Source organism: Monodelphis domestica, chromosome 1 (genome assembly GCF_027887165.1).
Source record: "Monodelphis domestica isolate mMonDom1 chromosome 1, mMonDom1.pri, whole genome shotgun sequence".
NCBI lineage: Eukaryota > Metazoa > Chordata > Mammalia > Didelphimorphia > Didelphidae > Monodelphis > Monodelphis domestica.
In genome coordinates, this window is record NC_077227.1 from 358,744,653 (window position 1) to 358,769,676 (window position 25,024).

Below are 25,024 nucleotides of genomic sequence, written 5' to 3' on the forward strand. Positions count from 1 at the left end.
TAACCATTTTTATGTCATGCACCTCCCCACACACACATTTTTGCAGTCTGGAGAAATCTATGCCAACATTATCAGAATGTTTTTAAATGCACAAAATAAGATACCAATAAAGGAAACTAATTCTGTTGAAATTATTTGTATAGTATTTGTATGTATAAATGTATATAAATTATTTTTCACCTTCAAGTTCATGAACCCCTTGAAATCTCTCCACAAACCCTTGAGGTTCCATAGATGCTAAGATAAGAATACTTTCTCTAATTTGCAACAGTACAAAGAAATTACAGATTCAGGCTAATATTAAAAAGAGAAAACTGAGTAACTCTGAGTTCAGATTGAAGTATACTTTTTTAACTGTATTTTTCTTTTCTTTTTCTTTTTCTTTTGCAACATAGATAATATGGAAATATATTTTGCATGACTTCACATGTAGAACTAATCCTATATTTCTTACTTTTCAAGGTGTTGGGGAGGAAAGGAGAGAATTTCAACTCACAATTTTTAAAAATGAATGTTAAAAATTTTTTATCCTGAACTTAAAACACCAAAAATGAGAATTTCCATATACATAGAACAAAAAAAGAATTGTATATATAAAATCATGGATCTCCATTTCAGATTGCTTACTTTTTTTTAGAAGTATATAATAAATTCCTTATGTGGTTTCAAAACTATGCAACTTGTCTGTACTTCTTTCTGAAACAAACCCCAATTCTTTAGTAAGCCTATCTAGGTCAAACACTCAGAAACTGTTAGGGAGGATCCATGTTTCATTAGATTATAATGGCTAGCATTTTTAAACACCTTCCCAGGATTTTATGGTCACCTCCTAAGTGTTCAAAGATCTTTAATGTTTGTAAGGGGGTTTGACATTCATATTAAAAGCCAGACTTAGCAAGATATTTAATCCTATAATTTGTCTAATAAGAGACAAGCTATTTCCCCAAATGAAAAGATCATCTTCCCTCTTATCTTAAATTTAAACTTGTATTATCAGGATGTCTAAAAGAAAATTTAGAATAGGAGCCACAAGATTGGAATTGCAAAGTAAATAGGACTCAAATACATTCAGATTTTCCAGTTTTGAAAAATAGGAGATGTGCTAAATTTCTTCATATTCCTCTGTCTTTTTTTTGAGAGGGGATGGGGAAGTGGGGGGAGGGCATTTTGTATCCCACCCATACTGGAAGTGCAAAGACCACTTATGGACTAATCCCACTACTATTTAGCACAGTAGCTTTAACCTGCTCCATTTTCCTAACCTGAAATGGTTTACCCCTCCTTAGGCAAAGAGGAATAGATCCCCACCCTCAGGGATTTACTATTATTGTTCCAGATTTATAGTGCAGACACCCAATCAGCTTTAGCTCACTGTAGCTCAGAACTTCTGAATCAGTGGGATATCCTAGTCTCAATGTCCCCTATAAAAGGGCCTATGAATGCATCCCACCATACACAACCCCATTGCCCTTTCAAATAATTTTCTCCTATCTAAATGAACTAATTTATCTTTGTCAACTCAAGTATTACCTAAATGGATAAAGGCTACTGAAGTCCAGCCACTACAATATACCAATGAGTCAGGATCTAGTGGGAAAAAAGATAAAATAGGTGCCAAGAAAGCTGTAGAGGGTTCTGCCTTGGTTTGGCCCTTTAAAGACTTGTCTATGCTTACAACCTATTTTATCTCACTGAAAATACATTCTGTTTGCTGAAGGTAGTCCTGGCAACATGATACCTTGTCTCCACATAGAGTGAGTGTCTTCTGAAGAATGGCTATCAGATTCTTACCAACCTATGGAAATCTATTACATAGAACTCGCTTTTAAAAAATGAGTCTCCATCCTTCGTCATTCCATTTCTAATCTCAGTTGTATTAAGCTATATATTGCTTCAATAAAGAAAGCTGTCTTCTCCCTCCCACAAATCTCCTTATCTAAGTATTTGTCAACATCAGATGAGAAGAAGTCTCAGAGGTGAGAGCAGTAGAAATGCTGACTATTATTAGAAATAAACCTTCAGCTGATCCAACCATTCTGCAGAGTGATTTGGAACTATGCCCAAAGAGCTTTAAAGCTGTGCATACCCATGATCCAGCAATACCACTAGAAGGTCTGTGACCCAAAGAGATTTTTTTAAAAGGGGAAAAAATATTTATAGCAGCCCTTTTTTGTGGTGGCAAAGAACTGTAAAATTATGTTCATCAAGTGGAGAATGGCTGAACAAGTTGTGGTATATGATTGTAATGGAATAATACTGTGCTATAAGAAACTATGAGAAGGATAATTTCAGAAAAAACTGGAAAGACCTACATGAACTGATGCAAATTGAAGTGAGGAAAATCCGGAGAACATTGTCCACAGTGAAAGTATTATTATATGATAAACACTTATGAATGATTTAAATGTTCTTAGCAATACAGTGACCCAAGAAAATCCTCACAGACTCATGATAAAAAAAACACCATCTGCCTCCAGAAAAAGGACTGGTGGAATCTAAATGCAGATTGAGACATAATATATTTCACTTTATTCACTTTTATTTGTTTGAGTTTTCTTTCACAAAATACCTAAAATGGAAAGATATTTTAGACTATTACACTTCTAAAATCTAGGAGAGAGAAAGAGGGTCAGAATTTGACTCAAATGCAAAAAAATAAAAAGCTTAAAAATGGTTTTTAAACAAATTTTTTAAAAAGAAAAAAGAAAATGTTACTAAAGAAAAAAAATAAACTTTCAAGGCGAAGATTAATTAAGTCACAGAGACACAAGAAAACAAAGAACACAAGTTGGGGGAAATTGTGAGAAACAATCAACAAACAGATGTTTGGGGTAGTGTGCAGAATGGAAAGATCATCAACCTTGACGACCCAATTCAAGTCAAATCACAATTCTGGTACTTATACAGATGGACATGTGATTTCTTTAGTCTGGGACACAATTTCTTCACCATATACATGAAAGGAGAAGGAAGTATTTTAGAGTGGCCATAAGGAGCAGAACTAGCAACAATGGAAGGAATTTGCAAAAGGGCAGATTTAGAATTAATGTAAAGAAAAGCTTCCATAGAAGTAAGTAGGTGGCCCGTGCAGAGAGTGCTGGAATTGGAATCTGGAAGACCTGTGTTCAAAGTTAACTCTAAGCACTGTTCATTAGTAACAATTAGAACTATCCCAAAGTAGAATTCTGACTTTCCTTAGAGGATAATAATGAAAACACTGTATGTTTTCAAACAGAGGCTAAATGACCACTTGTCAGATGTTAGAAAAGGGATTCCTAATGACATATTATTTAGACCAAATGGCCGCTAAAGTCCCTTCCAACTTGAACTTATTTTCTGATTCTATAATTTCAATTCTAAAATCTTTATGATTTCATAATCTACCTCTCTTTTAGTAAAGGTAAGATCCAGGGTAAGATCTTATATTAGGTTCATGTGAATCAATTTCATTGGTCAGCACCAAGGAATAGTTAATGAGCAAGTAACAGATGAGGCAATTGAATCAGAGAGGTTAGATGACTTGCCCATGGTCAAATAGCTAATAAATGTCTGAGGTCACATCTGAATTTAGGTCTTCCTCACTCCAGGCTCAGTTCTCTATCTACTGTACTGCAACACTATCTCACAACCCTGGAAAATAGTTATTATTACCCTCATTTTGCAGGTGAAGAATCTGAGGCAGACAAAGGTTAAGTAATTTGCCCAGGATAACAAAGCTAGCAAGTGTCTGAGACTGGATATGAACTCAGATCTCCCTGATTCCAGACCAAGGGCACTATATGCTTTGACAACAGTTGGGAAAGCTGAGGGTAAAGATTGAAATACTTTATAAAAGCTAAAAAAAAAAGTCAGAGCTATGACTGGAATCAAGGAAAGGCTGTGCTGAGGAACATTTGACCTGGAAGACCAATTGTTAAATTTTTCAGATGAGAACTAACAATTTTGTATATTGACAAATATTACAAATTAGGTCTTGATTTATTGTTTTGTTGTTGATTGTCTTGAAAAATTGTCTTAATAAAATGGAGAAAAAGTAAAGAATGCAGATTAAGCTTTAAAATGTATCCCAGTGGAAAGCCAGTTATTTTTTTTTAAACCCTTACCTTCCATCTTGGAATCAATACTGTGTATTGGTTCCAAGGCAGAAGAGTGGTAAGGAACCCAGGACCTCCCATCTCTGGGCCTGACTCCCAATCCACTGAGCTACCTAGCTGCCCCCAGAAAGCCAGTTATTAAACATTTTCAAGCATACCCTGAAAGCTCTCTTTCTATTAGATTTATTCTCAGAAATAGATTCCACTTACTTTCAACAAGCATTTATCAAGAGCCCAATAAAACATGAGTCATTGTGTTAAACTCTGGATACCCAAATTCCAAACCTTCTTAAAATTAAATGGGGTAATTTGGTGGATAAGGGACTTGGAAATGTTTGCCATGAGGCACCTAATTGTTCTTGGAGAGCAGATGTAAGATAATGCCCACCTAAACTTCTCAGATTGACTTCCAAGGGCCAAGATAAGAACAATAATGAAAGAGAAAATCTCAAATGGGGTCACAAAGAATTAGACATGTGCAACTCTATCCCCTATCCTAAAGGATGTCTAATTAGTTTTATGGGGAATTATGAAAGTATCTTTATTTTTTTAACTTTTCAAAATAGTCATTTTAATTTAGCTCAATTATAACAGATGCTATAAATACATGCAACACTTTTTTTTTAACTCTTACCTTCCATCTTAGAATTAGCACTGCATATTTGTTTCAAGGTAGAAAAAAAGTAAGAACTAGGCAAATGGGGGTTAAGTGACTTGCCCAGAGTTACATAGCTAGGAAGTGTCTGAGGGATGATTTGAACCCAGGACTTCCCATTTTCAGGCTTGGCTCTCAATCCACTAAGCCACCTACCTGTTCACATTTGTCCTTACAGAGGTAGGAGAGGGAGAGGGAAAAATCCAAATTAAGTGTAGAAAGTGTCACAACTCCAGGAAGACTAGGAATCATTCAATTTGTAGTCATTTATTAAGCTCCTACACTGTGTGAGGCACTATGCTAAACACAAGGGCTCAAAGACAGAAGTGAAAGAATACTTGCCCTCAAGAAACTTATATTGAACCCAAGTTAGTCTGGAGAGGAACAATCTAGTGACAAAAGCTTCATGAAGATGGCATTTGAACTCATTTTTGAATCATTTTCTGCAGTGGATAGAGTTCTGAGCATGGCACATAGTAAGTTTTCTTTTTTTAACTCTTATCTTCTGTACTAGGAATAACTCTAAAACAGAAGCATAAGGGCTGGGCAATTGAGGTTAAGTGACTTGCCCAAAGTAACACAGCTAGGAAGAGTCTGAGGACAGATTTGAACCACCCTGGTCTTCCTAATTCCTCCTGGTACTCTAGCTACTGTGCCACCTGGCTGTCCCATAGTAGGTGTTTAGTAAATATTTGTTTCTTTTCTTCAGTCTTGTATAGCAGGGCAGTTATCACCACTCTCTAAGTGGAGTGTCTCTACACTCTTTAACACTTTCTTCTAGATCCTCTTGCTCTTGGCATCTCCCATTCCCAGAGATAGCTTCTTTACAGTTAGCCCTTTGGGGGACACTGTGTTGAGTCTTATCTTGAAAGTTAAAGCTCCAAATCCCTTTCCTCCTTAAAAAAAAAAAAATTAGTAGACCCAAGGGTGGAGCTCAGAGTTTGAGGTCTCCTGCATTGAGATGTGACTAATGAGATTTCTGTGACTGTGACTTTTTTTTGTAAGTCACTGCTTGATGAGGAAGATGACATCAGTCACCAGCTAACTTTCGAAATTGAAGGCAGAGTCTTCATATTTATTTTCCCATACCTCTCTGTATGTTCTACTTAAGGGGTTTTAAAAATGTTTGTTGAGGGGCAGCTAGGCTGAACAGTGGGTGAAATGTCAGACCTGGAGGCAAGAGAATGTGGATTCAGATCTAGCCTCAGATACTTCCTAGCTTTACAATTCTGAGCAACTCACTTAACCCTGTTTACCTAGCCTTTGCCCTTCTGTTTTAGAGTTGTCTCTAAGACAGAAAGTAATAATTTTTTTAAACATTTTTGTTCAACTGCTGAACCACATTGAATCTCTTCAACTCCATCAGGGGCACCTTAATATTCTCTCAATATGGAAATAGAATCACTTGTTCTATTTGATCAACAAACCTAAGAGAAGTTCCTTTGACTTCCTAAGTGTCCTTTAGGAAGATTTTCAAAGAGAAAAGAAAAGGAATGAGGGAAATTAAGCATTTAAATAACAACTAAGATGTGCCAGACTCTGGGTTCTCATTTGGGGAAAAGAAAAAGGCTCACCTTGTTCAACCTTCAATCTTATTGTGACTTTCTTGTCATTAAACCAACCAGAAAGTTCCACACGGCAGCAATACTTCCCAGCATCTTCTTCTGTCAGATTATATATTGTCAGAGACACAATCCCCTGAGTAAGGTTCTCCTTTAGGTGGTATCTGCTAGAGTACTGAAAGGTCACTTTTTGTCCATCTGTCCAGATGATTTCATTTGAGCATTTATTCAGAGGACACGGTCCCCGACCCCAGCACATGGATGTGACACCTCCCTCATCTTGTACTGAATAATCGCAGGGCAAAGTGACAGATTGGCCCACTATTCCTGTCACAATTTGTGCAGACAAAGAAGGACCTGCTGATAAAGAGAAAAGAGTAGAGGTTAGAAAGCAACCAGTTGGGGCCTGCAGTGGAGAGAGCCCTAGACTTGGAGTCAGGAACAGGAGTTCAAACTTGTCTCAGACACTAGTTCTTTGTCCCTAGGAAAGTCACTTTGGCTACCTCAGCTTCAGTTTCCTTCCCTTGTAAAATAGGGAACTAACAGCACCTACCTCACAGGGCTGGGAGAATCAAAGGAAGCAGCATATACAAAATATTTCATAAAGCTTTGAATTATATAGCATTTTTTTTTAAAGTGGAGAGATGTGAGCTTAAAGAGAAATGAAGAGGAATAAGTTGCTTTGAAGAGTGTGGAGAAAGAGATAGGGACTAGGTCCATGATTTCAATAGTATTAGGAACTGTAAAAAATAGACTCGAATACAGGACTACAATCCCCATGAGCCTTTGCTCCACTTCCCCAGAATGCCTTGTAATCTCACCTGGGCCGAGATCGAGAAGATATTTAAGCAAAGGCTTTTGAAGGGCTCGGGCCCTTTTTTGGACTTCCGTTTTTGGAGCAGAGAGGTCTCTTCCATGATGTGAGGTTATTTTGTCTAGGCCTCTGGCCTAGGCACATGTTTCATACTTGTATATTCTTAATCTTTAACCTTTAATAAACCTCAAAAAAATATATATTCCTTGCAGAGAGAAACTAATTTCTACCTGCCTCAGTCTCCCCCTCTCCCCTAAATTTTATTCTTTACAGTTTGGCTAACCACTACGGGAAAAAGAACTTTCAGTCTTCTGATTTCTTTTCTGATCTTAAATTCAGTTTTAATATCTAGTACCTAGAAATTTTTTTTGAGCCATAACTCTCTGGCCAAGGTTTTCTTCCCTCACAAAGCTGCTACGGGCTCCGGACCTGCTGCCCACCCCACCTGGCTCGGCCCCGCCGCTTCCTGCCTGCAGCCTGCAGCCCTGATCATCCTCACCTGGTACCTGGTCCCGGCCTTGCCCACCCCCGCAGCCGCTCCTCCTCCTGGCCTCTCACCGGCCCTCCGGCCCTACCTGCCTGCCAGACCCTCCAGCGTGACCCCAGACGGCTCATCACCCAGATCCTCGGAGCAGATTGCTCAGGACTCATTGCGACCAGCTGGTAACAGTATTGGCCACGTGGGCGGAGGGGAGAGACCAGAGGGAAAGGAGATTTTCCCTTAGGCTAAGCCTCCACGTGGCTGGGGGTATTGGCCACCGCGGGATCAGAGAGGGGAAAGAGAGAAAAGACTAGAGAGAAGAAACAGACTTTTCAAACAGAAACTTAATAGCAATGGGCTGTTTAAAAGGATTTTTGACTCTTCTGGCAGTTTCATTGATTTTACCTGCCTGTCTGGGAGCAGACTCAGCCCAAAGATTCAACTTTAACTTTGGGGAGGAAAATGGGTGGCCCAGCAAACTGGAAGCCAGGCCCAGAGACGGGAGGTCTCTAGTTAAAATCTGGCCTCCGATGCTTCCCAGCTATGGGGCCCTGGACGGATCCCTTGAACCCCGTAGCCTAGCCTTTACTACTCTACCTTCGGACAATAGACATTTAAATGGATAATTAAAAACAAAAAAACAAACAAACAAAAAAAAAAACCCAAGGAACTTTGAAGAGACTAAAGGCTATATTCTAAGGCATTTCAGACTCCAATGGTTTATAAGAACATCTCTGTATTCTATTGCATTGTTTTGTTTAAGGTTTAACTTTGTGATTTTAAGTTCATATATTACTGGATTGAATATTATTCTGTGAACTGAAGGTTGATTGAATTTATTTTGAATGTACTGAGTTTTGAAATTCTGTTGTTTTTCCCCTATAACTGTGTTGAAAAAATATTATTGTGAATAAGCCCATATATGAAAAAACAGCTTTTTTCTATTTTGCTGAGGATAGATGGACTTCAGAACTGGTTATAATTGTATTAACAACCTTTGAAAATTTAATGTGCTAAATACCTCAAATGATTTGATTTTAAGGGTTTTTTAAATATGATTTTTGGAATTTTTTTTAACAATCTGGTTATTTTTGCCTGCCCCTACCACGAGGTAAGGCCCATTACAGTAGCTGAAATGAAATGTATTTTAAAACCCCAACCTTCCCACATGTGAATGGAAGTTGGGCAGTTAATTTCAGGGCATTTGTACCCTTGGGAAAAGCCTCCAAGAACAAGGAGCACCCCTTTATTTATGCTCTTTAGCTCACTATTTTACTTCTACCAGAATGATATATAGATTTCTTGATTATGTTCTTAACCCAAGATGAGTTTTACTTTGTTTAAAAAATATGTTTAAATACCAAGGTTGAAAGATTGCTACGTTTGTAAAAATTGTGACAAATGTCCATCAATTCATAGGTTTTAAAAATGTCATACAGCAACTTATGTGAAATATGAAAGTGTGTTTGTTTGCTATTGTAATTAATTGGGCTATTGAGAATTTTGGGGATTTTGATCAATCACCCACAACACGGGGGAATGTAAAAAATATCATTATTTAAATTGCAAAGTTTAAATTCCTTTTGAGAAGAATTTTAGGTGAAGAAGATGCTACCTCTCTGAATCCAGAACTGAACTGTTGGAGAAGCCACCATGAAGAAGCCTCCAGACCACAAGTTGCACAAAATTGAACTTTGGGTGTGGTTGATTGAACATTTATTTGTATGTATACTTTTATGCCAAAGGGGACTGCCCCCTAACGGCTTTTTGTCAATGTGTTCAGAAATTATTGGTTTTATTCTTTTTTCTCTTATCCTCACACTATTGTAATCTTTTAAATTTATTATGTTTTTATGATCCTTTTGGGGAAAAAATTAATTTTTCCACAAATGATCACACGGGGGGATGTAAAAAATAGACTCGAATACAGGACTACAATCCCCATGAGCCTTTGCTCCACTTCCCCAGAATGCCTTGTAATCTCACCTGGGCCGAGATCGAGAAGATATTTAAGCAAAGGCTTTTGAAGGGCTCGGGCCCTTTTTTGGACTTCCGTTTTTGGAGCAGAGAGGTCTCTTCCATGATGTGAGGTTATTTTGTCTAGGCCTCTGGCCTAGGCACATGTTTCATACTTGTATATTCTTAATCTTTAACCTTTAATAAACCTCAAAAAAATATATATTCCTTGCAGAGAGAAACTAATTTCTACCTGCCTCAGTCTCCCCCTCTCCCCTAAATTTTATTCTTTACAGAACTCCCCAATGATGAAACTGCCACTAGCATAATAAGTTAGTACCACCTTCTAGTCTTAGAGCTTGCTTAATAAAGCCTGCCTGTATTGCCATCTCACCATACTCTGGAGTTTAACAAATCCAGATTAAAATATAATTAGGAAATATTTAATAAGATAAGTAAAAATTCAATCAAACAGAGAGAGAAAAGGGTGGATAGAGGTGTTGAAAAATGGATGGATGGATGGATAGATAAATGGATGAATAGATAGATAGATAGATAGATAGATAGATAGATAGATAGATAGATAGAGATGAGATAGATGAAGAGATGGATGGAGAGAGAGATGGATAGATTTGAAATGTGTGTATGTATTTGTATGTATATATTCTCTTCTCATTATACCACATTAGTCCAAAGCAATTCAAACAGCATAAAGGTAGGTTGTGGCTGGCTCACCAATTACATTCAATCTGATGACCTTCTAGCAAACCCCTGCCAAATGACACTAGATTTGAAAGCCAAAGACCTTGGTTCAATTAGAGCCTCTGAGGATAACAATAGGTGTGATCTTGGGAAAGTGATTGAATCACTTTAGTTGTCAGTTTCCATGCCTGGAAAATGAGGAAGTTGCACTGGCTAGTCTCTGCAGTCTCTTCTAGGTCTAAATCTATCATTCTCTGATCTTAAATAAAGAGCAGTTTTGCTACTTCATTCACAGATGACATTTGACCCCAACTTGGTTCCTGGCTCATCCCTCTCTACCCCATATAGACTCCATGGCTCTTTAATCTGAACTAATCTCCTTTCTGTCCTTATTCCTCCATCCACAAGTGTCTTTCTTATAGATCAGAGATTCCCAAACCTTTACATGTGCTATACATGAAGCTTATCAAAGGGTCAGAGGGGGGGTAGATAGTTTTAAAATAACAATATTATCCTGTTAAAATATTCCAAAAAGAGCTAATTCCATTCATAACAACTTTTCTGTCTCTGGTCTCATTAAATCCAAATCAAGAAATGACCTGGAAAATGAAATATGTAGGCTTCACTTTAAAAACTTAAGGAATGAAATTATTGATATGAAACAGAATGAAGTACTTCACTAATTTATTAAACTGTATTCTGATAAACAATTTAACAAATTTATGATATTAATAATGTTAAGTACCAAATAAAGTTCTTTATGAAAAATTAATTAACCTGTATGAATGCCTGGTAAACTAACTTTTTTTTTTTTTAGTACTCAATAGGGAGTGGGAGATTTACTGAAACCAAGTAAGAGGACCAGTAAAAACCCCAAAGTCCTCCTATAGGAAGATCATCCCACCCACCCTTCACATACCTGCAAAAAGCACCATCAGGACACAACTGAACAAGACAGGAAGCCCCATGGCACCAGCTGGAAAAAATTAAGACAAGAGACTGGTAAGTCTCCTAAGAAAGAGAGGGTTTTTAGAAAGATCTGAATCTTCAGTTTTAACTTCCTCTTTCCCTTGTCTTGACGAGTCATATGCGACGTCAATCTTGGGAACCACAAGTCCTCCAGGCACCAGCAAAGCCCATGGTATCTGCTGTCCAGTTGTTGCATTACCTCTGGGTTATGGGATCTGCTACTTCCAGTAATTTTGGAAAGGGGAACTTCACAAGTTCATTGCAATTTACCTAGAATATTCTAGTTCCCACCACACAAAAACTCATTCTAAGTTGTGATTTCTGACCCAGCAGAGATAAAAAAAAGGGAAGAAGAGTCTATGGTATGACAAAATTACGGGAGTACAAGAAAGAAATCTGACTTTCCCAGGGCCCAAGAGAGGTCTTCTTCCTTGGGCACACAGGTTTAACAGTGCCTCTTTTATAGATGTGGTTTGGCATTTAAGAAGTCCCTCCCTACTTTCCAATACTCCACAAAGGTCATTTTGTTCATTAGCCACAAAGTATACCCATGAGCCTAGTGATACTATTTTGAAATGTTTCACTGACAAAAGGTCCCATATATACTAAAATATTCATTAGCAACACTTTTTTGTGAAATAAAAAAGAACTAAAGCCTAAATTATTTCCTATAAGTTTGAGAATGATAAATCAAGAATATGAAGAATACAGAAGCATGAAAAGACATATGAAATGATACAAAGTCCATTAGAAGGCAAGATTAGCATTGGAAAGAGTACTGGACTTGAAGTGAGGTACATAGTTCAAATTACGCCTGACATTTACTGCTTGTGTGACTTTGGGCAAATCTTTTTTTTTTTAAAAACCTTACATTCCATCTTGGAATCAATACTATCTATGTATTGGTTCCAAGGCAAAAGAGTAGTAAGGGCTAGGTAGTAGAGGTTAAGTGACTTGCCCAGGGTCACACATCTGAGAAGCGTCTGAAGCCAGATTTGAACCTAGGATCTCCCATCTCTAGGTCTAACTCTCAATCTACTGAGCTATCCAGCTTTGGGCAAATATTTCAACCAATCTGGATCTCAGTTTCCTTATCTATAAAATGAAAGTGCTGGCCTAAATCTTGTCCAAGTAAGTAGAAATAAGAAAAAGAGTACTCACCATGATGACATCACTGTAAATGGGGGGGGGGGGGGGCGGGAGGAAGCAAAAGAAACTAAATAATCTGTCTAATTAAAAAGAGCAAGCCTGATCTCAGAGAAGAATTGACAAAATGCACTTTCTCCAATGCAGGTGTTGAATAGTGAACATGGCCTTGGACTCTGTTGGTCATCTTTGGGGCCATCTTTTTTACTCTTTCTTTTTTATCCTTTATTACAAAAGTTTTCAGTGGCCAAGACCAGTGAACTTGGAGTCAGGAAAACCTAAATCCAAATCCCACTCAGACATTTAATAGTTGTGTTACTCAGGACAAGTCAGTCAATAAACATTTATTAAGCAACTTCAGGGGCAACTAGGTGGCACAATGATGAGAGTGCCAAAACTGGAGTTGAGAGAACTTGGCTTCAAATCTGTTCTCAAATAAAGAGCTTTTGCACATTCCCTGGGTAGAGATACCATGCTCTTACCTGATGCTGTGAAAGAAGACACTGTGCCTGACCATTTAACCTTTCCCTCCCACCAGCCACCACTGTACAGATGCTCAAAACTGCCATTCCCCTTTGTGTCATAACAGTCTCCAAAACTGAAGATGTATATTTTTGCTAAAAGCCCCAGCTTTCTTTGTTTTTCATATAAATAGTTTACACAGATTAATGAAACTCTAAATAAATTAGAATTAATTTTGTTTTTAAAAAAGACATAGATCATAGCTATGTGTCCGTGGGCAAGTCACTTAACCCTCTTAACATAGCTCTTGTCCTTCTGTCTTAGAGTTGTTACTAGGACAGAAAGTAAGGGCTTTAAAAAAAAAAAGGAATTACTATGTGCCAAGCATTTCAATAAATGATGGGGATCATACTGCGTGTGGCCCTGGGCAAGTCACTTAACTCCCAATTCTAAGGCAAAAGGTGAGGGTTTAAAAAGAAAAGACAACCCCTCTTGTAAAAGACAAGAAACTCATAATCTAATATGAGCGGAAACAACTTGTAAATAACTTTGTACAAACAAACTACCTACAGGATAAACTGGAAATAATCAACAGAGAAAGGGAAATCACTAGAATGGAGAGGGAAAGGTTTCCTGCAGAAGATAGAACTTTTAACTAAGACCCAAAGGAAACCAGGGGTGTGAAGAGGTGGAGATGAGCAGGGAAAACTTTCCAGTTGTGATGCCCAGTTGGAGAGAAGATGGAGAATACCAAGGAGGTCACTGGAGTGGGGAGTTAGAGGAGAAGACTGGAAAGGAGCAGAGGGTAGATCACACAGGGATTTGAACACCAGGTGAATTTATATTTGATCCTAAACATGATAGAGAACCACCAGGGTTTATGGGGGAGGGAGATGATAAGGTCAGACATGGGCTGTGGGATATCCCTTAGGGAAGAATGGAATGGAGTGGGGAAGTTTGCAACAGGCTATTGCAATAATCCAGGCATGAGGTGATGAAGGGTGGTGGCAGTGTCAGGAGAGAAGAGAGTATATAGGAGAAATATTACAAAGGTAAACCTAACAGGCCTTGGCAACAAATTTTATATGATGAATGACAGTGAAAAATTGAGGATGGCACCTATATGGGCAACTGGGAGTATAGTAGTGCTTCCAAAAGTAACAGGAAAGTATGAAAGGAAGGAAGATTTACGGAGAGAGAAAATTTAGTTCTGTCACTGATACTCTTTCAGCCTCAGTTTCCTCATCTGCAAAACTGAAATAATAATAGCACCTACAACATAAAAATAATGTAATGCACAAATGAGCTAAGATATGTGGAGCACTTCCAAATCCTTAAATGTTAGATATTTTCATTAGGAGACAGCTTATTAGGTAGAGGGAGTGGTGGTGGCTGTATTTGAAGTAACAAAGTCAATTAAAATAGATTTTTCTAGGTGTTATTGAAAAAAGAGGAAAGTGGAAATAAATATGTATGACCAGCTACCACCCATTCCTCCCCACAAAAAAAAAAGTTCCTTTAGTCATTCAAAAAAACATATAGTTATTAAAATGTCTACAGTATAATCAGCTCCTCATGGGGCCAGGACTGAATTACCTTTCCTCCACGGAAAACTGTGTAGTCAGCAGGATTTTCTGTGATCTCTTCCAATTTTACCAAACACAAAGTTGTGTGGAAGTTGTCAGTCTCAAAGTCTTAAAGATACTAAACCAGACTTTCTTACCCTAAGGCTGGGCTTCAGCTTCAAAGGGGTTTTCCATGAGAACCACTCTGAAAAGGAATATTGTGTCATTGTGCAAGGGAGTGAGTTCCCTTTTACTAGCGTTCCAGTTTTGGAGGACTACTAGCTTATCATTGACATTTCCCTCTCCCTCACTGCTCATATCCAAATAGTTTACCAAGGACATTAAATTCCCCTTTGGAGGGGGCAGCTGGATGGCTCAGTAGATTGAGAGCCAAATGGGAGGTCCTAGGTTCAAATCTGACCTCAGACACCTCCCAGCTATATGACTGTCAGCAAGTCACTTAATGCCCATTGCCTAGCCCTTACTGCTCTACTGCCTTGGAACCAATACCCAGTATTGATTCTAAGACAGTAGGTAAGGGTTTTAAACAAATTCCATTTTGGGTGTCCTCTCTGTTCCCATTGCTATTACTATATACCACACCTACCTTACCCATAGCAATAGACTTCTAATAGATAGCTCTTCCCACTTCTAATCCATCTTCCACCCCCATATCTCCCCTCCTTCCCCAGTACTTCTCTCAGATTAATCTTTTTCCAAACTCCAGTCAGATTCCTCTCACTCAAAAATTTGCAGTGGCTCCATCTTATCAACCTAAGTCAGCTGGGTGGTACAGTGGATAGAGCAGTGGACCTAAAGTCAGGAAGACTTGCATGGAAATCCTACCTCAGATACTTATTAGCTATGTGATCCTGGGTGAGTCAAGCAACCTCTGTGGGCCTCGGTTTCTTCATTTGTAAAATGGGAATAATAATAGCACCTGCCTCTCAAGATTGTGAGGATTAAATGAGATAATAATTGTAAAATGCCTAGTGCATAGTTATTATATATATATTTAGATGGATATATATGGATAACGTGTATATATGGATGTATACATGTATTATATATAATATGTATAACATAACTGTTAACTATCCTTATTATTACCTGTGAAGTTCAAAGTCCCTTGCCTGACACCGAAAGCCCTCTAACATCTGGTCCTATCTTATTTTCCCAAGTTTAGACAGCACATTTTTCCTCCACTCCTTTTGTGCTTCAGCCAAACTGGACAAATCTCTGACGATGCACACAACCAACCTCATGCCTTTGGCTCCTGCTGTCCCTTAAGCTCTCTCCTTTGTCTGTTGAAGTCCTACTCATTCTCCAACTCTCACTCAGATGTCTTCATGGAGGCTTCCCTCATACCCTCTCAGATGTCACAAGGGACTTGTTTTTTAACTCTCAAAATAACTTAGCTTGCAGTATTATTAATAATAGTTAGCATTTGTGCTGCACTTCAAAGTTTATGAAGTTCTTTACAAATATTATCATTTTATTCCCACAACAACCCCTGGAGGAAGACGAGATTATTATCCTCATTTCACAAATGAAGAACACAGAGATGAAGTGAATTGGCCAAGAGTCACTCCACCAGAAAGTTTCTGAAGGAGGATTTTGAACTTTGAACCCAAAGACTTTCTGACTGCTCTACTCTCCCTAAACTCTGAACCTAAAGCTTAGAGACTTCTTATCTATAAAATGAGTAAATTAGGTTAGATGATTTCTCAGGTCACTTCCTGCTCTAAAACCATGTGATTCTTAGTTATTTTGCAATTCCTACCATTCAAATTCTTAGAATATCAGTTAGGACTTGAAGTCTTGACAAGAAAATCTAGCTGTTTTTAATATCCAATTTGTGTTTAATACTCCTATTTTCAATCATGTCCAACTTTTCTGAGCTCTTTTTACAGATGAGGATACTGAGACAAGTGGGGCTAGATGACTTGCCCAGGGTCACACAACAAAGTCTGAGGCCAGATTTGAGTTCAAGAAGATGAGTCTTCCTGACCTCAGGCGTGGCACTCTATCCATTGCACCATCCAGGACCCCTTGTTAGTTTATAAGTATTAAGAGGATAGTAGCAGGAACTTCTGTTTTACCTAAACTTGGTGTCTCCCTCTAGGACATTTTACTCAGTACCGTGGTGACATTTCTCAAGTATATTAATTTCTTTGCATCTGTACCTCTGCCAGTTAGATAGAATACCACTGATCCTCTTCCTATGAGTGGGGGTGATGAATTTTAAAGTTATATGGCCACAGTTCTCTAGTGCTTTGGATTATGATAAATGATCCCTAATCAGTCTACTCCTAGGCCTTCTGGACATTAAGTGGAGGCTAAGACCACATGTTGTTATTCAATCATTTCTGACTCTTTGGGACTCCTTTTGAGGTTTTCTTGGCAATGATACTGGAGTAGTTTGCCATTTCTTTCTCCAGCTCATTTTACAGATGAGGAAATTGAGGCAAAAAGGGTTAAGTGATTTGCCCAAGGTCACAGAGCTAGAAAGTATTTGAAGCTAGGTTTGAACTCAAGCAGCAGAGTTTAGTTCTAATCTTGTACCTCAAAAAGTCCTGTGACTATCTACAAATCTACTATCTCTACTCTGAGCATTTTTCTTCTTTTCCTTTGTGAAATAGATTGTGTATCTATTATATATCTCTACAAATGTATACTTGCATATCTATCTTAATTAAATCACTGTACTGATTGAGGAAGAAGCAACAAATTGAGAAACAAATTTAACTATAAAACAAACTGAAAATAGCTAGCTTTTGCATAGTGATTTAAGGTTTGCAAAGTGCTTTACAGACAAGAATATACTCGCACAACCATAAATAATGATAAATGATATTATTATCCATATTTTACATATGAGAAAACTGAGGCAGAAAAAATTAACTGACTTTCCCAGGATCACAGAGCTAAGAGGTGCTGGAAGTAACATTTGAACTCAAGTCTTCCTGACTCTAGGTCAAAAGCTCTATCTGCCTCACCCCCTAGCTTCTTCTGAGCCTAAAGCTTAGAGACTTTCCTTATCTATAAAATGAATGGATTAGATAGAATGGCTTCTAAGAGGTCACTTCCACTTCTAAAATCCTGTGGTCCTTAGTTATTTTGTAGTGGATGCAATTCAGCCCTTTTCCCATGGGGGAAAAATAAAACAACCTCCCTGGAGTCACCTGAAGAAACCCCATCTCATTCCAGGGGAGATTTGAAGTTTTGCTGAAACAATCTTCGTAAATTAGCCAGCTCTCAAAATATAGCTTCATTATTATTGCTTGGTTCAGCCAGATCTTCAGACCCAGGAAATTGTATGCCTAAATGATTCACTGTGTGCAACAAACTTTCCTGTGTCCCCTGACTTTAGGTTCTGCAGAAAGGTAGAGGATCTTACTCATCAAATTTTAGAGCAGGAAGAGGTCATCTCTAGTCCAATTCCATTTTGGAGATTAGGAAACCAAGGTCCAGACTCGCAGGAAGGTCACACAACTAATTCTGTAACTGCTTCTGAGTTGTTGACAAAGCTAAGCACCAAGGCTCTTAGAAAGGGGTCTCTGCTCATTTGTACAAAAATATTTATGGCTGCTCCTTTAACAGGGACAAAAACAAGAGGAGGTGGCCGTTAATGGACAAATGGCTGAATAGAAGAGAACACTATTTTTGTTAAACCCTTATTTTCTGTCTCAGTAACAATTCTAAGATTGAAGGATAAGAGCTACTCAAATGGGATTAAGTGACTTGCTCAGGGTCCCATAGCTAAGAAGTGTCTGGGACCAGATTTGAAGCCAGGTTCTCCCAACTCCAGTCCTGGCACTGTCTCCACTGTACCACCTAGCTGCCCCTTAGAACCTTGTTGTGCCCCCAAAATGATGAAAGAGATGGATTCAGAAACTTGGAAAGACATACATGAATAGAGACAGAGTGAAATGAGCAGATCCAGGAGAACAGTCTATATATACAGCAACAACATTATAAAGACAAACTTTGCAAAACTTCAGATCTGTGACCATTGCAGGGACCAGCTCTGATTGAGGAAAACATGCTACCCATCTCCTTGCAGAGAGGTGATAAGCTATTATACAGAATGAATACATATTTGGGGGCATAGTTATTGAGGGAATTTGTTTTGCTTAACTATACATGTTTGCAGAAGATCCTGAATTCAAATCTGTCCTCAAACACTTCCAAGCTGCATGACCCTGGGCAAGTCACTTAATCCCAATTGCCTGAGTCTTTCTGCTCTTCTACCTTGATACTGACCATTATTTAGTATCAATTTTAAGATAGAAGTAAGGGCTTAAAAATAAACAAATAAGCAAACCTGTTTGTTGCAAGTATTGGGTTTTGTTTTGTTTTTTCTTTTCCCCAGTAGTACATATGGGAAAGAGAAAAGATACTTGTTGATTTGGGGGGGGGGAATTGGGGGGAGGGGGGAAAGTATGGTTCTGAGATTCTGTGTTCTCATTCTCTTCTTATCTATATACCTATTGAATATTCCTTCTTTCCTTATTCCTTTCCACACAAAAGGTAGTAGTAGATCAAGGTCCTAAGATATAAAATCCCTCACGTAATCACTAAAGCATGGGCAACTAACTGGATGGTACAATGGATAGAGCCCTGGCCTTTGAATCAGGAAGACTCAGACATTGACTAGCTTTGTGACTCTGAGAAAGTCATTTTACCCTGTTTGCCTCATTTTCGTCATCTAAAAAGTGAGCTGGAGAAGGAAATGGCAAACCACTCCAATTTGCCAAAAACAAACAAAAAACAAAGGGGGTTACAAGGGGTTGGACATGACTGTAAAGGACTGAATAACAGTTACTGAGCACCTTTTATGTCTAACCCTGTTCCATCAGATCCTGTTTGATAATTCTGTCTACCCATTCTAAAGAGATTTTAGTTCAAGCTCATTTTCCTAACTGAAAAATAGAAAAGGGGAGGAGGAAGGAGGGAGGAGGACTAAAAGCCTGAGAAGCAGGATGGAACTGCAGGATGGATAATGGGGAATTCATTTGGAATTTCATGGTGGGACCCTATTGTAGGGCTAAGGGGAGAAGACATTAACTCTTGGCAATTGTCTTGCTGCCTCAGTGACATCTGAGCAATAAAGGATCCGCAAACAAACATATTCTAGAGATAAAAGGAATATATTTGAAATGAAAAATGATTCTCTAAACTCAAGCAAACACCAGAAAAATGCACCGACCCTTCCTCAGGGCTCCATTCATCAGCCAGGGTAAAAAAACTGTCTCTCACCTCTCTAATCCATCTTTCCAAATGGATACAGAAATTGGTACTTTCAGTTAGATCATAAAATGGACATATTTGGGATGATTTAAGTTCTGTCTTGAGTGAGAAATTTTCCATTTGCTTGCTAGAGATAGCCACAGCAGATAGTTATTGACCCTATAAGGGCTATTTAGAGCCTTGAGATCCAGTTCTGTGGACTATAATATATTTCCTTCCTTCCATTGAAATTATTCAGTGAGGGAACAGAAACCCAAGAGGAAATAGTGAAAAGATAAGAAAAACAATGAAATAACAGACAAGATACATAGGCTTTAACCATGTCTCTGACACTAAATAACTAGCTGTGTTACCAGAACAGAAAGTTTTAGACTGGGACTCAAGAGATCTGGGTTCTAGTCCAGCTGTGCTGCTCACAGTTTTCTAATATTAAGCAAATGACTTTCCCATTTTGGGACTCGGTTTTCTCCTATCTATACATTAAGAAAATTGAGTACAGTGTTCTCTGCCCAGGGAGAAGAAAAAGCATGTATTCAGTAACTACCTCATGCCAGGCACTGTGCTAAGTTCTTTACCTCATTTGAGCCTCACAATAGGCCTGGAAGGCAAGTGCTGTTATTATTCTCACTTTACAATTGAGAAAACTGAAACAGAGAAAGGTTAAGGGAATTGCCCAGGGTTACACAGCTAGGAAGTGATTGAGGTCCCATTTAAATTCATCTCTTCCAGACTCAAATACTGTGTTCTAGTCACAGCTGACTCCTAACTTCCCTGAAATCCTGTGATTTTGTGCATTGTGCCCAGATCTTTTCTCCTTCTCCCTCCACTTATAATCCATATGTGCTTGAGTTCTGATCATCAATTTCCTGAACAATAAGATGAGGGTAATTCAATTTCTCAGGACTTTCTAAAGTTCTTTCTTCAAAACAACTACATGACTTCACCTTGGGATAGTGTAAAGAGTGCTGTGGGAGACAGTGGACCTGGGTTTGAAGGCAGATTTTTCTTTAGCCCTTACTTTACTGCCTGTGAGAACATAAGCAAGTTATTTAATTCTCTGGGACTATATTTCCTCATCTATAAAATTAAAGGGGACTTGACTCAATGACCTCTTAGGTATCTTTAAAGGCTAAATTCTCAAATCTACCTTATTATCTCCATTTTACCAGAAGAAAGAAATTCAGAGAGGTCAGTGGACCCAGCACAGAGTGAAGCTTTTCTAATAGAAGAGGCACTCACTGCACTTAACCTCAGCCATACTGAGAAAGATGTGAAAGTCAGAGCACCTTTGGAAAGCCTTTTCTGACCCACAAAGAAATTTGGAACAAAAATTTGAATGGATCCTTCATTCTAGCAAATCAAGAAATATTAAGAATCTGACTAAATTGCCTAAGTGGGTCACAGCTACTTTTCAAATCATTCCACCCAGATCCTAAGCCCCAAGTCACAGTAGGAAGAAACAAAGAGGCACAGACAGTCCCTAACCAACTTATCTATTTGTATAGGGATGAGGGGAAAGATTCAGCCTAAGGCTGTAAAACGGAAAATGTTTCCCTGGGTGTTGTTTTGTTTTCCTGGAGCAACACAAAGGAATGCAAAGTAGATAAAATGCTAAGCATCAGCAGATTTCCAAAGGAGGGCAGAAAATGTTTCTCTCAGATAGAGCAAAATTAAAATTTGCTTTATCTGTATCAAGAAAATGCAAGTTAATACAAGGTCAAATCCAACTCCAGGAGACTATTGAAAAGTCCTTTAATTGTATTGGAATTTTGTGGCAGCACACATTTCACATAAGGATGATGCTACTTATATTTACATCCGGTGTTAAAGGTCACAAAGGGCAGCTCACTGGATACTCAACAAACAGCTCTAAGAGGTGGCTAGTAGATGATCCACAGTTTACAGATGAGGAAGCAAACTTGGAAAGGTTCAGCAGGTCAGTTGGTAAGTTACAGATTGAAGCAATGATCATACCTTAGAGTGAGAAGAGAGCTAGACTTGATATTAGTAGACCTGGGTTTGAAACATAGATCCCAAGTTTACTAGTCATCTAGTAATCCTATAAATCAATTTTACCTCTCTGACCCTTAGTTTCTTCCTCTTTAAATGAGAGTAATAATACTTAAAATATATTCTATTCAACCGACATTTATTAAGTGCCTCCTGTGTGCACAGGCTCCAAAACAAACCAGTGCCTGTTCTTACTTTTACATTCTACTTCAGAGTTGAGAATGTGTAGAATTGAGGACCAGACTATAAGTATTTTTCATTTGGTCATTTCAGTCTGAATCTTCATGATCCCATTTGGGATTTTCTTGGCAAAGATTCAAGAATGTTTATTATTTGTTTCTCCAGCTCATTTTGCAGATGAAGAAACTGAGGCCAAGAAGTTTAAGAGACTTACCCAGGGTCACACAACTAGTACATGTCAGAGGCTGGATTTGAACTTGGGAAGACAAGTGAGCCCATCTAGCTACTCTATAAACATTAAAGCTGTGTAATTATTATTCCAATTACATGTTCAGTTTTCTTGTCATTATGCACCACTGGCTTAGAAATCAACTAGTCATATAATTAAAAAAAAAAACAAAACACCTAATCTTCTGTCTTAGAATCAATACTAAGAATTGGTTTCAAGGCAGAAGAGGGGTAAGGTAAGGGTTAGGCGCTTAGGGTACATGATTTTCCCAGGGTCTCACAGCTAGGAAATATCTAAAGCTAGATTTGTACCCAGGAACTCCTTTCTCTAAGCTTGGCTCTTTATCCACAGATCCATCTAATTTCCCCCAATAATATGATTTTAATTGTCCTGGGATTAGACTGGAATAAAATTAGAATGAACTAAACCTAGAAGCTACATCTTCTCTATCTACAAGATAGTTCTAGAGACAGATCCCTTTGTTGCCTTAAATGGCATGCTTTGGACTTGCCAAATTTAATCTACTTGGTTTCCCCACCCACCAACTGAGGGTGGCCAGGTGGCACAGTGGAAAGAGTGTCCAGTGTGGAGTCAGAAAGATTTATCTTTCTGAGTTTGAATCTGGTCTTAGACACTTACTCTCTGTGTGATCCTGAGCAAGCCACTTAACTCTGCCTCAACAAACCCAACTCCCAGGATTAGCCACTTACATACTTTACAAATTATCCAAATGAACCACACTTCCTCCCAGCCTAAATCCTCTCATTTCTCAACCATCTTTAAATTAATCAATAGGCCAGTGCCAGCCAACCCAGTGAGTTCAACTGAAGAGGAAACCAGAAACACCCTGACCTCCCCTTAAGAGCTTACACAAGCAATTTCTCAACAGAACAGTTAACAGAGGAAATGAAAGAAAACTTATGAATGGACAGAGAGTGAGAGATAGCCAGGGAATTCTACAACTTCTTAATTAAAGTTTTCCCCTCACAACAATTCTCAATTGCCCCCATTTAATTCTGAAAGTACTAACGAAAAAATGTTGGATAAATCTTCTGACTTTGATGGGATCTTCTCTCTGCATTTAAGCTTTCTTAGAAATATCTACTCACCTTTATTGAAGCCCCGTGTCTGGTTTCCTCAGCACTTCTGATTGTTCTATCCTTTCTGCCTAAGTAAAACTTTCTCCCAGAATCCCACTCCCTATCTCTTAGGGATAGGGATAGGACTTTGCATAAACACACTTTGAAGTATCTTTAAAAGTCAAACTCCTCCAACCCACCCATCTCCCCCAGTCATTTTTGCCTAGTTGATTTAAACCAATCATTAACGCAAACAATAGTTTGTGGTAAAAGGATTAGAAGGCAAACTATTTCTGAGATAAACAATCTACACCCTTCTGAGAGGGACTACTTTACTGCCTTCAACAAAGACCCTGAAACCAGGTGTGTTCTGACTCCTACTCGGAGACAGCAAAGAAAGGAGAGTAAGATTGAGCCTCCAAAAAGCCCAAAGGTAGAATCACCCAGAAGTATAAATTGCCTCAGAACTCCCTCTTGGATGAATTGTCCACAGTCACAATTTATTTATTTATATATTATTTTATTGTATGTACTGAACACAGCAATCAAGACAAATCAAGACAATGAAAAATAAGCAAAAGCAGTGTCTTACATAGGCTGAAATATAAGAACTTTGCTATAGCAATAAAACTAATGGGAATTTTTTTCTTGTAACCAAAAAGAGAACTTGTATGCACTTGTATGCAGCCCACTTCCAAGTAGTTCCATGGAGATTCAATTCAGTCATTTTAAGTCGACGTTTCTTTTTATGATATAGGCTATGCATATATTATCATAATACATATTTCCCTGATCTTCATGCTATGAAACAAGATGCATGTTGCTTACACTAGGAAACAATTCAAGGATGAAATAAAGTCAAGAATGGTTGTGTTTCAATCTGCATTTGGATCTCATCTGCTCCTTCTATGGAAGTAGATATCCTTTTTTCATCATGAGCCCCTTGAAGTTGAACTGGGTTCTTGCCTTATTGAAAACAGTTAAGTCATTCACAGTTGACCATCATACATTATTGTTGTCAACGTACATAGTGTTCTCTTGGTTCTGCTCACTTCACTTTGCATCAATTCATACAAATCCTTCCAGGTTGTTTTGTGATCATCTTTGCCATTTCTTATGGCACAATAGTATTGTGTTACAATCATATACCACAACTTGTTCAGTCATTCCCCAGTTGAGCATCCTGCTACAGGGTATATTGCTAAATTCAAGAATACAAAGACAAATGTTCTTGTCCTCAAGGATCTTACATTCTCCTGCAGTTTCAGAAGGACTGGGAAAAGGACTTGTACACAAGTAAGTATAATGCTAGATAATTTGAGGAAGGAGAGAAGACTAACCATTAAAAGTGAATGGGTAAAGATCAGGAAAAGCTTCACAAGGAAGTTGATATCAGAGTTGAACTTTAAATCAAAACAAAATTTTCTGAAAGTTAGAGATTAAAAGGCAGGGCTTTCCAGGCATGGGAAATGATCCCTACAAAGAGCAGGAGGGGGAAGTGGGGCAGCTAGGTAGTACAGTGAGTAGAGAGACAGACCTGGAGTCCAGATGACCTGGATTTGAATCTGACCTCAGACCATTTCTTAGCTGTGTAACCCTGGGCAAGTCACTTAACTCCAGTTGCCTACCCCTTGCTACTCTTCTGTCTTAGAATTGATACTAAGATAGAAAGTAAAGGTTCAAAAAAAATCTGTAAAATAAGAGAGTTTAACTGGAAGTCTCCAAGTTCTTTCCAGCTCTACTATTCTATGAACAATGATCTATGTCTAGATTCAAGTCTAAACAATGTGAAGAGTCCAAACAAAGGCAAGGAGTCCAAAAGACCTGAGATCAGATATGACTTTCTATATACTTCCTAGCTGTGTGA

At 38.3% G+C, this 25,024-nt stretch overlaps 1 protein-coding gene across 5 annotated transcripts in view; it reads right to left on the reverse strand.

Moving 5' to 3' along the window:
* LOC103105522 (hepatitis A virus cellular receptor 1 homolog) overlaps positions 1-23,271 on the reverse strand; it is a 40,146-nt gene extending 16,875 nt beyond the window's left edge. For 2 of the 5 annotated variants that reach the window (XM_056811519.1, XM_007473945.3), the window contains exons 1-2: positions 11,184-11,409; positions 6,324-6,671 (exon numbers count right to left, since the gene is read on the reverse strand). In XM_056811519.1, coding sequence (XP_056667497.1) covers positions 6,324-6,671; positions 11,184-11,232 — 397 coding nt within the window. In that variant the 5' untranslated portion in view covers positions 11,233-11,409. Of the gene's footprint in view, positions 1-6,323; positions 6,672-11,183; positions 11,417-23,187 lie in introns of those variants that run through there. The other 3 variants (XM_007473942.3, XM_007473944.3, XM_016428547.2) reach the window with 3 other exon arrangements.
* Between the last annotated feature and the right edge of the window lie 1,753 nt (positions 23,272-25,024).